The 15337-nt window shown below is 39.6% G+C and overlaps 1 protein-coding gene across 2 annotated transcripts in view; it reads left to right on the forward strand.

Annotated features, from left to right (window-relative positions):
* Positions 1 to 15337, forward strand: part of LOC147033189 (A-type voltage-gated potassium channel KCND2-like) — an 813677-nt gene that overhangs the window by 554444 nt on the left and 243896 nt on the right. The window contains exon 3 of one of the 2 annotated variants that reach the window (XM_085871313.1): positions 14126 to 14437. The exons of the other annotated variant lie outside the window; for it this stretch is intronic. Coding sequence (XP_085727439.1) covers positions 14126 to 14164 — 39 coding nt within the window. The 3' untranslated portion in view covers positions 14165 to 14437. Of the gene's footprint in view, positions 1 to 14125; positions 14438 to 15337 lie in introns of those variants that run through there. 2 annotated transcript variants of the gene reach the window in all.

A 15337-nucleotide genomic window follows, 5' to 3' on the forward strand; every position in this document is an offset into this window, starting at 1 on the left:
GATTTTTCAAATATAATTTTATGATTTTAGATGTTTGACCTTGAGTTGACCATTGACCTTTTGATCTCAAAAAAATATTTACTTTCCCAATTCAGTGATGCAATATGCAAATCTTGTTCAAATTTCAAGTCAATCGGATGAAAAATTACGGTTTCAGAAATTTGACCTCAAGATGACCTTTCACCTCAAAATCAATTGGCTTCTGAGTTGAGTCTGCCCCAACGACTTGGTAAAGTTTAATGATGATCAGTTTAGAATTGTGACCTCCAGGTGACAGACAGACAGACAGAATAACAAGAAGACGATGTCGTGCAGAGAATGATACTTGCAAAATCCATAAAACAAGTTTGACCTCAAAAATAATTGGTGGTTGATTTCAATGACCAAATATGCGACTCCTCTTCAATTTTCAAGTCAATCCGATGAAAATTGACAATTTTAGAAATTCGGCCGATATCCTTTTGGCCGATGTTGATCTCGAAAATAATTGGCTGGTTGAATTGAGTGACCTGAAATTTAAATCCTCTTCAAATTTCAATTCAATTGGATGAAAATTGAGGATTTTAGTAATACCACCTGAGTTGTTGACCTTTTGAGCTCAAAAACAATATGCTTCTTCCTTATGACGAACTCTACCATGTGGTGAAGTTTCGTGAAGATCAGTTTAAAATTGTGACTTGTAGGTGACAAATAGACAGACAGACAGACAGACAGACAGTCAGACAGAATAACAAAATCGACAAACCAATATACTTGAAAAATATTTGCTTTTGCAAGTAACAAACAAACAAACAGACAGAAAGGGGTGAAAACAAAACCTCCTTCACTTTTGGTGGTGGAGGTAAAAATGTGATACTTATCAGTTACATCTGTAAATATTATGCAGTATGTATGTAATTCTGTGATCACGTGTTGGTTCTGGGTCTGGGAGACTCGGAGTCAGCAGTTCTATTCTGACCCCAGCTGAGTCGTACCAAAGACTTAAAAAAAATGTTCATGCTGCTTCCTTGCTTGATGCTCAGCATTTCGAGGATAGAGCATGGACAAACAACCATAGGTTGACATCCATCGGGAAGAGGAAATTCTTCCTTGATTGCCCCACAGAGTGCAGAGAGAAATGTAATGTTGTAAAGATGGCATCGGTGGTACCCAGAATGCTCTGGGAGGTGATGCCACTTCCTCCAATCTCAGTGGCTGTGTTTGTCTGAAGTCAAGGCCGGTGTTGTCTCATGTAGTTGTCTGCAAATCTGTAAGTGTTTTTTTTTTTTGCAGCTCCACCACAAAGCCTTAGATCCTGAAGAAAGAAATATTTACCAATCAGGTGCAGAGCTTTTGGGATGACCGTCATAAATCCTTTGAGGCTCATGGAAGAGCTTCTTATGTCACCTGCACATGTGCATGTATGAATTAAAAAAATTGGCTTAACTGTTGACTGCACTTGCACCATGAGGTTGCATGCTACCTGCACAGGTCACCTGTGAATGTTTTGGAGAGAATTTAACACATAATCCCCCTGAGCTGAAAATATTTTCTCAGATGTCACAAGTGGTTGTGAGTTCACAAGTGAGCCATGTTGCTGTCCCTCAAATAAAACGGCGATTGGTTCAGGGACTTGTATGAATACTTTCTCCGAGATGATTGATGCGGGTTAAAGATGGGGAGCATTAACACGCGTGTGCCGTCTGAAGCATAGAACAACATGTCCGATGACGAAAGTAGACAGTCGGCTCGCAATTAGCTTTGGCATTCAAGACGTAGCTCACAAAGGAGAATCACAAATGTCAAGCGTATCCCTTCCGAAATTATTCAGAGGAAACTGGCAGACTGAATATCACCACTGAGTTGTTTGTCAATGTCCAACCTGGTTTGGGAATTCCTTCTTGGGCAGCACAGCACTAATTTCTTCAAAAGGAGTAAAGTTACTTCATTTCCAGAAAATTGTTGGAGTTTGTTTTTTTCCAGCGTCCAGAATAATGTCCTTAAACGACTCAAAATGTACATCGGAAGGTCACGATCCTCTACGTTTAATGATATTTCTTGCAAACAATTCATAATGGAAAGGCATTTTGTTTTATCAAGAAAATTTTCTTGCTTCAATCTCCATTTCAAGCTCGAGGACACTGTTACTCCTTTGAAGAAATTAGTACTGCCTATGAAAATTATTTTTGGCAGTGATGTATGTATGCTTGCACCTTGAGGGGGTGGTGGGATTGTCAGCTGGTTTAAAAATCCTGTGTTTCTCTCACTTCATCCATCCATCCATCCATCCATCCATCCATCCATTGGGACCATACTCTGTGCAGAGCGTTGGTGCTGCCTAAGCAGTCTTCTTGGCAATTGAGCACAATCCTGGACGGGTTACCACTGTAACACAGGATACCAGCAAGCTGGTACTCATTTTGCTGACATCAGAAGGATGACAGGCTAAGTCAACTCCACCTGGTATTAATTCAACAGCCAAGCAGGATTTGAACTCAGGATCCAAGGAACCCAAGCCCACCACTTGAGCCATTAAGCCAATACCAGGCATTCTCTCCCTTGCCACATGCGATATAACTTTCTTCCACTTTGCAGTGGTATGTTTTCTTGGACCATGTGGACTTGACCAAATTTCCTCCCTGTTGTATCAGCTTTAGAGTTACCCTGAGAAGGACAAGCATGATTGTAGCTCTTATAATGTGAAAATAAACAATCCCACAATTCAATAGTCAATTTTTCTGAAGTATGTAAAGGAAAAAGTTGGAAAGTGCTCGCTCGAGTTCGGCATCTTTTTCTGCTAGATAACTACAGCCTCAACTAGAACGGCACTCGGTAGAGCACATACCTCCAGAATCAAATCAATTCGTCCTCGTCACACACCCGACCTGTCCACCCAATTTTGGCCGAATCCATCCATAACTTTTTGAGATATCCTGTTCACAAACAAACAAACAGTGCTGAAAATATAACCTGAATCCCAGGCTTCCAAGATAGCATCATGTGATTTATTTTCTCCAGAAATGTTCCCGATCTGAAAGATAGTACCAGGATAGTTGTTAGCATCCTTATCAAATTGCTGAGTAATTTCCTCCGCCGCCCCTCCAACCGACTGACCGATCATCCGTCCACGTACTTTTGTGTACGCATCATTTCAAAAACCGTTGAACATTTCGCTTTCATATTGCAGGTATCTATTCCTCATGAGGTTGTCTCAACCTGATTAGATCATTGCTGTGATTGGCTGAATTATTTTTTGCCATGGCAACCATCTCGGTAACTTCACTTGTGTACTATAGGGACATATTGAGTCGTCCATCCAATCTGTATTTAGAGTAGTGGACATTCCAAATCCTACCTTCTATTTCGAAAAGACAAGGCCATTTTGCACCAGCACCCTGACCAAATTCCTTGCTTAGGGTTAGATGTGTAATTAACATCTTCTTCTTCTTCTTTTATATGCAGCACAAAGTTACAGATATCATCATTTACTGAAGTTGAAGCTGATGCCACTGATGCAGTACCTCCCTGTAGGTCAGAGCAAGATTTTGTAATTTGTTCAGGGTGTCGGCGATGGTTCGCTCACTCTTCACGCAGGACACCGCAGGACACCCAGTTTAACGGATGACAGTTTATAACTGGGTCAAGATTCAAATCCAGGTGAGGAAGCTCAAAAGTGAGCGTGCATCCTGCCTGTACCCTATAATTAGCATAACTTGCATTGAGGTGGAAGTGCTGGGGTGTGGATGGGCCAAACAGCCTTATTACAGTGCGGTGACATCGCGCTGTTATATAACTGGCTATTCTGTCCTGTGTCTTCTGTCACACTTATGGCTGCGTACGTCCCTTTGATCTGAGGGCTATAAATAGAAATTTGTCCAACGTCACAACTCTTCCCATCATGCAAGCTAATTCACCGTGTCTACATTTAAATTTTATAACTGCAAAATTGTTTCCTCATTCTTAACCTAGATTTTACTGCCCCCAGCCGCGCGATATCGAAGTATTTGCTTCTTGTTTATCTCATGATTTCAATACCTTCTTACCCAGAGGCCTATTCTTTTCAACTTTAAACAAAGGTCAGATATATCGGTGATAATACATTCTAGGTGAATGAAACGTTTCACATCAATCAGTGATTACTCGATGCCCCTTACCTTCAAAAAGTTCTGCTGTTGGTTTTTGTGAAAGCACCTGTTTCTTTCACCTCTGTTACTTCACTATAAACTTGTGCTTTGTTTCACTGCAGAGTTAAAAAGGTTGTGTTATGAGTGCAATGGAGATTTGATTACCGGTGGAGAAGGGATCGCTCAACGACAATGTAATTTTTTTTTTTTTAAATGAGAGAATATTTGATGGCATTGAATAAGGCAGAATAGACAGTCATGGCAGTAATATGGGATTTCTGCCATCTTAACACACAGGGAAGAAGCTGATGGCGGCTGCTTTTGAAGCATTTGTTTTCAATTATTCAACATCTTCAAGCTAAAAGTTTCACATCCTTTGACCAGGATAAATGGAATCGACGGTTATAAAATATGTGAGCTTTTAGTGCGTTCTTTATGACTTGCCTTCCTCTTATGTTTCTTGACCTGCTTCTCTCTGCCAGTTACTGAAAATGCCAAAAAACTGACTCCACCGTTGGAAGTATATCAAAAGGTCATGAGATTTTGTGTGATGTGTCATTGTTTCAGCAAAGCGGGGTGTATGACTACTGATGCTTGCAGAATGTTTTTCATGAGAACAGGGTTCTTTGAACTTGTACCTGGCACGGCATGTTAAAATGAGAAATACCTTATTCCGACAAAGCAGGAGTTGCAATTAATTTTTTTGAAATGTTGTTTTCTTCCAACGTATAGGATAGTGCTTGCTCTGTGGTCGTATGCAATCAGCCCTCAATAGTACCAGCTTACATGATTGTTTCTCCTTCATGGGCTCGTCAATCTTTCTGTTGCGAGACGGATGTTCAAAAAGAAAAATAATACTTTAATTGTGTTAAATTTTATTGATATAAAATTGGTGTTTGTAATCTGCACGGCAATAATGAACTCAAATATTTTAAGTTAGACAAAAACATGTTACATATGGCCAAGTTGACGAAAATATGACTAATATACTTAATTTATGAAGAATATTTTTTTATTACATATTAAACATATGAAATGCAAAGGCATCCACCAATTTATTACTCGTAATTGGTGTTCACAACAATCCTTGACCATATTATGGAATCTCGGCCGAGGCCCTTACCTTTTTCCTTCCACCCTCACATTTTCACCTTTATTCGCTTTTAAATTTCTTTTCTCTGAAACCGCATGAGCGATTGATGCAAAACTTTTAACATATGAGCACCTACCCATGGAGATTTAAAAAAAAACAAAGTTACATGATTATTGGTTTGAAAATGTGACAGGCGTTACAAAAAGGTGTGTTTTCTGTCGGCATGGGTTTTAGGGTGTTTCACCGAGCAGGAATAAATGGACTTGACCTCGCTTTGTTTGGCCTCGACCGAATTATAGCAGAGATACAAGTATAATTATGTGTGTTATGTAGAGCTAAAACGATGTACTTATTATGTATATATGCCATAATATACGATGTGAAAGAATTTGACCATTCAAGCAATTGCAAAAGCTTTGCCACGCCTTGCATTCCTCTTCAGATAAAGATGGGTTCTAATAATTCTGAAGAATGATAGCTTTGCGGAGATAAAATGTTTGATGCATAAACTGCAGGCGAGGCCACAGTTTCTGAAGAGGAAAATCTCGATTTTGGAGAGTAGTGAGAAGGAGTGCAAGAAAGAAGCAAGAAAGAGTGAGATGGAGAGGGAGAGTGATGGAGGAGTATAGAATGAGAGGGGATGAGGGAAGATCTGAAAAATTCCTTCAACCTACCTTATTCAATGATCATCCGGATGGCCAGAAATCGGGTTGGGTGATATATCAATATTATCAGCTCGATGAGATATTGAAAAAAATATCGTCAACACGATAATACATTTTTCAAACTGTTGATATATCGGCACATTCGATAATGGGAAAAGTGTTGTGCGGTATGGTAAACTGAAGATTTTGAGATGTATTTTCATTGATTTAATAAGAATATCGACATGAAAGACTCATTTTATCACAACACGGTGGTCCCAGTGAAAAAATGATATGCACAACACCATTCTCTCTGGTCTTTCATGCGAATGGTGAGAAAACTTCATCCCATCTCAGTTGCCAGTTCACCTGCCTCATCATCAAAGTATTCCACTGAAAGGAGGAGGGGGATTATTTGGCATTTCCACTGGTAAAATCACTGCATCAGAACTCCGACTCAGACCCCATGCAGGAGAGCTTTTATCAAGATGGGAAGCACACACACAAAAAGTGCTGCCCCCAGGGCAGCTCACAAACATGCTTCCCTCAGAGGGACTAACACCAGATTCAAACACAACACTCATCTTCCCCCTCCCCCTCAACCATCACGGTCGATGCTCATTTCATCCCCCCATGCACCCATCATAAACAAAGTAAAAACTTTAAAGAAATAGAAAAGCATAGGACCCGTTGTATGGTGCACGTCCATAGAGGCCAAGCTTCGCGCTAGATATAATGACGTCCCAGACATAATGCCGGATTGACATCCCAGACATAATGCCGTAATGACGTCACAGACATAATGCCGTAATGACGTCACAGACGTAATGCCGTAATGACATCCCAGACATAATGCCGTAATGACGTCACAGACGTAATGCTGTAATGGCGTCACAGACGTAATGCCGTTATGTTGTCACAGACAGAATGCCGTAATGACGTCCCAGCGAAAAGAGCCTTCCAGGCAGAGGGATGGACAGATAAATCCAGATACGTTAATATACAGTTAATATACAATTGATGAAGTCTGATAAACTGAAATTATACCGAAATTATAAACTGAAAATCTATACTGAAATTCAACATTAAAAAGATGAAGGAAAACAGCGACTGCTGGAGCGACTGAAGTTGGGTGTTGCCAGAAACAACGATTTATCTATATTTTTCTGAAATTTAAATGAAAGTAATTGAGAAGGCACTTTCTTCCACATTAAGTGTACTCGTGTGTCATTATATGTATAGTTTGTACATTTTCTGTCAGTGTAAGTCTGATTTTAAATTTAAAAAATGCTAATTAAAAAAAAAAAAATTTTGATTATTTTTTTCCTTAAAATTGAGATAGCAGAAAAACTTGACGTGATTGAGCGAAATTAGATACATTTCTGAATTCAGCATGCAAAAAACATATAGGGACCGTTGAGAAAACCTAGACCTCTGAAAAAAATATTTCAAATGCAGCCCAGTGTAATCGACAAGAGTATCGACTCATGGAATTATTTTGCTTAAGTTACATCATTGAAAACTCTAATTAAAGCCTTGAAAAAGAACATGGCAGAATCTTCCAGTGAAGAGCTACTCTTTAAATGCATACAAGACTGACTCAAGGCAAGCTGTTTGTTAAAGTGCTTCATGCAATATTTTCAGAAACAACTTATTTTTATTAATATCAGAATGCGTGCCCATTCATTAGGTTCTGACAGATATAGGGAAAAGTAATTGCAAGACAAAAGTAAAAGCAAGGAATGGAAGAGCATTGCAGCAAACAATCTATTACTAATGTAATTTTACAATCGTCCATTACAAATTTGCCGCACGAAACTAAAAATATTTCTCAGCATACATTTGGAGAGTCATAAATTGTGAACTTCATTCCCATTTATCTCTCAGTCATGATTTAAATTTAGCTACTTCAACATCGTCCAGAAAGTTTTTATTGTGTTATAAACCAGAGCAATTAATAAGCCTCAGGTCCTCTGAAAACACTTGATGTTCTTACCAAACATCCAGACAATGACGAATTCGCTGGATTTTAATATCATAAAAATGATTTCACAATTTGTTTGGAAATTATTTGCATCAACTGTAGATTCCTTAATGTGGGACTATTCAAATTTGATTGAATAACCTGTAAAATAAACTAAATAAAGTCATAAACTCCCAGATTTACTGGAATAATGACTAAAGTATCTGCTCTGAGTCTCGGAGGTCTGAATTTAAATTCTGACCCCAGCTGAGTCGTAATATCAAAGACTTTTAAAATGGCGCATGCTGCTTCCTCACTTGATGATAAAATGGTACTAAGTGTTCAGCACTTAGAGGATAGAGCATGGACAAACATCATGGGTGAATATTCCATTAGGAAGGGGGAAAATTTTCCTTAATTTTCTCACTGATTATGGAGAGAAAAATAGGACCACTGGACTGAAGCTCATTTGGGCCCGATCCTAGTGTTGTAACCCAAATTTGGAAGCATTCTGACTGGTGGGTCTGGAGAGGAAGATTTTTGAAGGAATTTACACGATTTTCCCCAAAATTGATTACGGTGGCAACTTTGACAGACTTCTGGTCATGTGATCGGCATGACTTCTGCAATTTAACATTCCTTCCCTGACCTAATGTTGGAACCCAAATTTAGTAGCATTCTGACTGGTGGGTCTGGAGAAGAAGATTTTTGAAGAAATTTACTTAGTCGGTCATTTTTGACGTACTTAAAGTCATGTGACCGGAATGAGCTTGGCAATTCCTGGTAACAGGCAGCAGCGGAACGTTGCTGCCAAATTTTAGCTGGATCAGCTCAGCGATTTGGCCGGAGAAGTCGAAGTAGGAGACGGACGGATGGACGGACGGACGGATAAACGGACAGATGGTTCACGATGACGATATCTTGTTTGAAATTCCAATCCTAAAAAAAGCTTAAAATGATGTCACAAAGATTGCTTTGCTGATATTCAAAGCACCTTTGGGATGTCATGTTACTTCCCACAATGTCTGGCAATGTTGTGTGTGTGTGTGTGTGTGTGTGTGTGTGTGTGTGTGTGTGTGTGTGTGTGTGTGTGTGTCTGTGTCTGTGTCTGTGTCTGTGTCTGTGTCTGTGTCTGTGTCTGTGTCTGTGTCTGTGTCTGTGTCTGTGTCTGTGTCTGTGTCTGTGTGTGTGTGATTTGTGCTGCAGCTCCTACATTTGCAGTGATGTATTTAGTATTTTCAGTTGCAGGACTAAATTAAATATTGCCAGTCAAGGGTTCTACCACTCCAGGCCAGCAGTTTTGGGCCTTGGGAGTTGGGGTTGGTGGGGGTGGGTGGAGAAACCCAAGTGTCAGAGGTTCCTACAGGATCTTTCCTGCATTCTCAGCCATTTCTGACTATAAAAATAACATAATCATGTCAACATTTTGTTACTTTTTACGCATAATCAAAATTTGTTTGACCAACACTTTGTTTAGTAACAAGTCTTGGAATATGACATTAAACAATGAAAAGAATACAAAAATTGATGATGGCATTCCAGAAACTGCAGCTTTTTCTCATTTGTAAATTTGGTATAATCTACTCCATGTATATCTTGCCTTTGAACTTGGCATACAAGCCTTTCCCTTTGAGTATATTTTGCCTTTGAAGTTGTTGAAACTTGTACATGAAAGAGTTCATAATTGAAATTAAACTTCATTGCTTTTATTGTCATTCAATGACACAGCTATCAATTACTCCAGATAACATTACTCCTTAGCGAGCTTTGGTGTATTCCTGATAATCTAGATTTCTAAAATAGTTTAGTTGGCACACAGGCTGATTTGACGAAGGCTTCTGATTGGACAAATTGACTCATCACAGCAATAATGAAAGGGGGGTCGGAGATGGACGATTGAGAAAAGGTAAGTTATGGATTATTGGCGACTACATTTTGAAGGGGCTTTCAAGTTAATCATATAAAGCTGCAGAATTAACTTGTTTTTTTTTCCGTCAAAAACCTTTTTTTTTCATCAAAGTTTCCGGACTAATGTGAAAACTTGGCAGGTAAAAAGACCGGTGACCAGCACCTAAATACATCCATGCATGAGCCTTAGACTATGTAAAAAGTAGAAGAAAATGCAATGCCCCCCAGTCATTTCCTCTCCGATGTGTCCTTTGTATGCCATTGTTGTTTTCATCTCAAAATGAACCCTTTGTGAACATGACACAACTTGGCAGAGTGTCCAAGTCAAAGTTTTATTTTTGTGTTCAAAGATTGCGCTCCTGGCATTCCTGAAACATCTCTTGTTCTCCTATGTTTGTATACCATAATCTTTGTTGGTCTGTTTAGCATTTTCCATCTGAGCTGTTTTTCATGATCCTGTGATACTAGGCTCAAAGCCAAAATTCTCTCTTGACTTGTGCATTGTCCACTAACATCCTTGTAATTAATGTACAAATGCACTGATCTCTGCTCATGTCCTACTATTTGATGTAAGACTACATCAGTGCTTTCTCATGTCTTTGTCCTGTATGTGATGTGTACACGCTCCAGCCTGAGCCCAACTCAGTGTAAACAAAAATAGTTTCTCACCAGACAAAGGGAATAACTCTCAGACCTGGTCAGTTGATTCATGAAAGAACAAGATCAAAAATGTTCCCAAGTCGACCCATCAGAATGTGGGAATATTGGGGGCCAGTGAAGTACAGGGGGATTCAAAACAAAGAGTGAAGCAGAAACTTAACACCTCATGTGCAAAAAGATATAGTTCTTTCAGAGAAAAGTATTTATTGTCAAATAAAGTTCACTTGAGTTATGTCTCAGCTGGTGGGTATTTCACTTGAGTGAGTTATTGATACCTGCAAGTCAACAAGCATACATTTTAATTATAACATTAACAAACACATGAAACATTATACTGTATTTTGTTCAGTGCACTGTTACTTTCGAAACACCCAGTAGTAGTAGCAGCAGCAGCAGCAGCAGCAGCAGCAGCAGCAGCAGCAGCAGCAGCAGCAGCAGCAGCAGCAGCAGCAGCAGCAGCAGCAGCAGCAGCAGCAGCAGCAGCAGCAGCAGCAGCAGCAGCAGCAGCAGCAGCAGCCTGGTGTTGACTTAGTGGTTAGGGTGGTGGCTTGGGATCCTTGGGTCCTGAGTTCAAGGTCCTGAGTTCAAGCCCCGTTGGCCACTGAATTAAAATACACCAGGAGGTTGACTCAGCCTGTCATCCTTCCGAGGTTGGCAAAATGAGCACCAGTGTACTGGTAAGGGGGACACTGCGTCAGCGACATAGCCGTGTCCCAACCAATGATGCAACCAGCAGCCACAGGCTAACTCGATAGAGAAGGTAGTAGTAGTTTTTTAAAAGATTATTTCAAAAAGAGCTTATGGTTAACGATCCTGTGCTTGTTCCATATTCATCACAACATGTTATTCACAGCAAATGTCCTCTTCACGTCGACTGCACTAATTCCAGGAAGTGCATGATTTGACAGATGCCATTTGAAGAAAGTTGTTAGAGAGAGAGAGAGAGACAGACAGACAGACAGACAGACAGACAGACAGACAGACAGACAGAGAGAGAGAGAGAGAGAGAGAGAGAGAGAGACAGAGAGAGAGAGAGAGACAGACAGACAGACAGACAGACAGACAGACAGACAGACAGACAGACAGACAGACAGACACACAGAGACAGAACAACAACAACAACAAAAAACACCAAGATTTACCTTCAAACAGCATTCTTTTAAAGGGGATTTAAAGTGTGTTATTATGAAATTCTATTTAAAAATCTACCAAGCCGCAGAACACAAAATGTTGAATTATACGTTATGCCTTCACAGCGAGAACAAACATGGCGAACAACTGGTTGGATGGACCTTATTGTTTTTAGATACTCGTGGATGATCTCGAAGTCTTACTCACGTTGTTGTTCTTCATCTTCTTGTGGACTTTTTTGTTTCACAGCCTACAGTTTTCATCGAAACTTCCTGAAACTTGGCATATATATGTACAAACACCCTGCGCAGACAGTAACCATCTCCGATTTTGAAAATTCCTCCCAGAAAAAAAAGTTATGACGTCAAAATATCTCTGCTAATGGAAATCGCCTAAAACATTATCTCCGAAACTAGGCAAGCTTTTTGAATTCTGTTTGCGGGAATCGAACAGGGCATTAGCAGAGATGAAGTACCGCACATATGATGCATCACTATGACGTCATATCAATTTTTATGACGTCATTCCTATTTTTTGACATTTTTTGTTTTTTGTTTCATTTGTTTCACAGCCTACAGTTTTCATCGAAACTTCCTGAAACTTGGCATATATATGTACAAATACGCTGCGCAGACAGTAACCATCTCCGATTTTGAAAATTCCTCCTAGAAAAAAGTTATGACGTCAAAATATCACCGCTAATGGAAATCGCCTAAAAAAAACTATCTCAAACTAGGCAAGCTTTTTGAATTCTGTTTGCGGGAATCAAACAGGGCATTAGCAGAAATGAATTACCGCACATATGATACATCACTATGACGTCACATCAATTTTTATGACGTCATTCCTTTTTCTGACATTTTTTGTTTCACAACCCAGAGTTTTCATCGGATCTTCGTGAAACTTGCCATGTATGTGCAGAAAGCCCACGCACAGGCAGTAACCATCTTCGATTTTGAAAATCCTTCATAGAAAAAAAGTTAACGTCATAATATCGCCACTAATGGAAATCGCCTATACCATTATCTCTGAAACTAGTTTGGTTCACAGCCTACAGTTTTCATCGAAACTTCCTGAAACTTGGCATATATATGTACAAATATGCTGTGCAGACAGTAACCATCTCAGATTTTGAAAATTCCTCCTAGAAAAAAGTTATGAAGTCAAAATATCTCAGCTAATGGAAATCGCCTAAAAAATTATCTCCGAAACTAGGCAAGCTTTTTGAATTCTGTTTGCGGGAATCGAACAGGGCATTAGCAGAGATGAATTGCCGCACATATGATACATCACTATGACGTCATATCAATTTTTATGACGTCATTCCTATTTTCTGACATTTTTTGTTTCACAACCCAGAGTTTTCATCGGATCTTCGTGAAAGTTGCCATGTATATGCAGAAAGCCCATGCGCAGGCAGTACCCATCTCTGATTTTGGAAATTCTTCCTAGAAAAAAGTTGACGTCATAATAGCGTCGCGAATGGAAATCGCCTTTACCATTATCTCCGAAACTAGTCAAGCTTTTTGAATTTTGTTTGCGGGAATCAAGCCGGGCATTAGCACAGATAATTGTTCGCAAACCTGATACATCACAATGACGTCATATTCGTTTTTATGACGTCATCCTTAAGAGGACGAGGATCTTCTCTCATTCGAGCTTGTTTTTTTCCATTTGCTGAAGCCAGATGATGCAGCTATTCAATTTTGCAACCTGGGACACAGATTCTGTCAATGCCTCAGTTTGATGCATCGTCAGAGCAAATTTTTTTGTATATTTAGTATGTACGATTAGCAAGACAACATTAATTGATTGTAGTCCTTCAACGGTACCGCCAACCTGAGTTCCCCTGCAAGGGTGTTCAATGCAGAAGGAGGCCATTAATAAAATGAAAGCTTGCTCAATTTTGCCAACTTATGGTTGTTTGTCAGTGCTCTATCCTTTCTAAATGCTGAGCATCAAGCAAAGAAGCAACATGAAACATTTTAAGTGTTTGATATGACTCGGCCCAGGTTCTAACCGCCACCCTCCCAGACTCAGACAGCGGACGATCTACCATTACGCCACTGAGTCTGCTTAGAAAAGTAAGATATGTCCATCAATTTTCTGCAACATTTCCAGTTGATAACAACCTATTTCTGAATCCTCAACAATTTGTACTGATCTTTGATGCACTTTGACAACTCTTCCTGAGATGTGTCCAAGTCTACTGACCTCTAAATGCTTTGGATTAGCCAGAAAGCATCAGAAGTACAACAAAGAAAGTCACATGATGGCTTGTCAGTGTGGTCACCCATGTGATGGTATCCAACAGTGTGGCCATATGCTGCCACTCCACTTCTGGATTTGAATCACTGGAGCAAATTGCATCGTCAAGGCACATGGTCGACCAAACTGAGCACAATCATTGACATTATACGAGTATCAGCGACTGCTGTAGCCTTATATTCGAATCAATCTACGGCTTAACCTCAAACAAATTGCAAAATACTGACTGAATAAATACAGAAATACCATTAAACAATCATATATATAAAATGTAGAAAAATCTACTTGGTGGAACATGGTTTATTTAGAGGTAAAACTATTGATTAAAACGCAAGATATTGTGTGTCCTGTGCAGTCTGCCGTGCAAACCAAGGGAGAGAACTCTTCAGTCTGACGTTGTTACACCGCCAAGTTTCTGCAAGTTGTGGCAAGTGATGTTGTGCAACAGACTCCTACCAGAAAGCCGAAAAATTGGAATATCCCTCAACTACAAAAAATCTTTGGGTCCAGACACATGCTTTCTTCTGCCATTTGTTCATGCAGTTGCCAGTCGTGATGCAACATCACGCCTATATGAGATTGGGAAAGGAGTAGTTCTCAAGAAGGTAAAAAGTGACATTTATTTCAGGAAACAGGATGAAGTTTTCTGCAAAGTATTGTTTTTAGAGTGGAGATCACATCAGCTGGTGAGGAGACTCTCACTTGTTTATACAACGGAATTCCTGGTGAGGGCTTAGATGCCTTGCATTACCAAAGGTTCTGTGAGAAGGTGTCAACAAGTTCGATCTTTGTACAGGTACACACACCCTCCACAGCAGCCGCAGCATGCTCTCATTGTACCTCTGTGTGTTCCTGCAGGTTCAACAGTAGATGGGGAAATCTAGTAACATGGATCCATAAGACTGGGGAAAGGTACAAATTCAGGGAAAGCTTGAACGTCGAACGACAGATATATCATCAGCTCCCGATGCTCTTCTTAGAGTGATATGCTGTAACTGTTGATCAGATTGTGATTACAAAAAAAGGTTAAACCTGCAAGAGACATGGCCTGGAATGTTCTATTGCCTGCAGAGACTGCAGGAGTGTTAGCTGTACAAATTTGGCTTGTCTTCCATCTGACAGTGTTAGTGATGAACTCTGACATCATATGTGAGGAGCTCGAAGAATGTTTGGGGATTTTTCTGCAATCTGTGGATAACTAGCTGAGTTTTAGTTTGTACAAGTAATGGCCCATGAAAATAAATTTTTCTTATTGAAAATATTTATTATTGTCAGAAATGATTAGTTTTAGGAACCTGATTATGAAATGAAGCGGTGATTTATCTTTAAACTTCATTATCCAGACAAAATAGACCGGATAGCAGAGTTTATTGAACAATGATTGATTAACTGCTTTAAAATTGTATTCCAAAAACGTATAACATGCCAAACATATACCATACCGATGTCCTTTTACATCTTTGATGTGAAATGAAAGGTTTATTAAAATTTGAATGCATGACTTTCTGAAGTGGCCCATATACTCTATATTTAAGGACTAGCAGGGGCTGCCTGGGGAGTTGGGGAG

This window comes from Eptatretus burgeri, chromosome 2 (assembly GCF_056783735.1).
Source record: "Eptatretus burgeri isolate ZD-2024b chromosome 2, Ebu_testis_v1, whole genome shotgun sequence".
Lineage (NCBI taxonomy): Eukaryota > Metazoa > Chordata > Myxini > Myxiniformes > Myxinidae > Eptatretus > Eptatretus burgeri.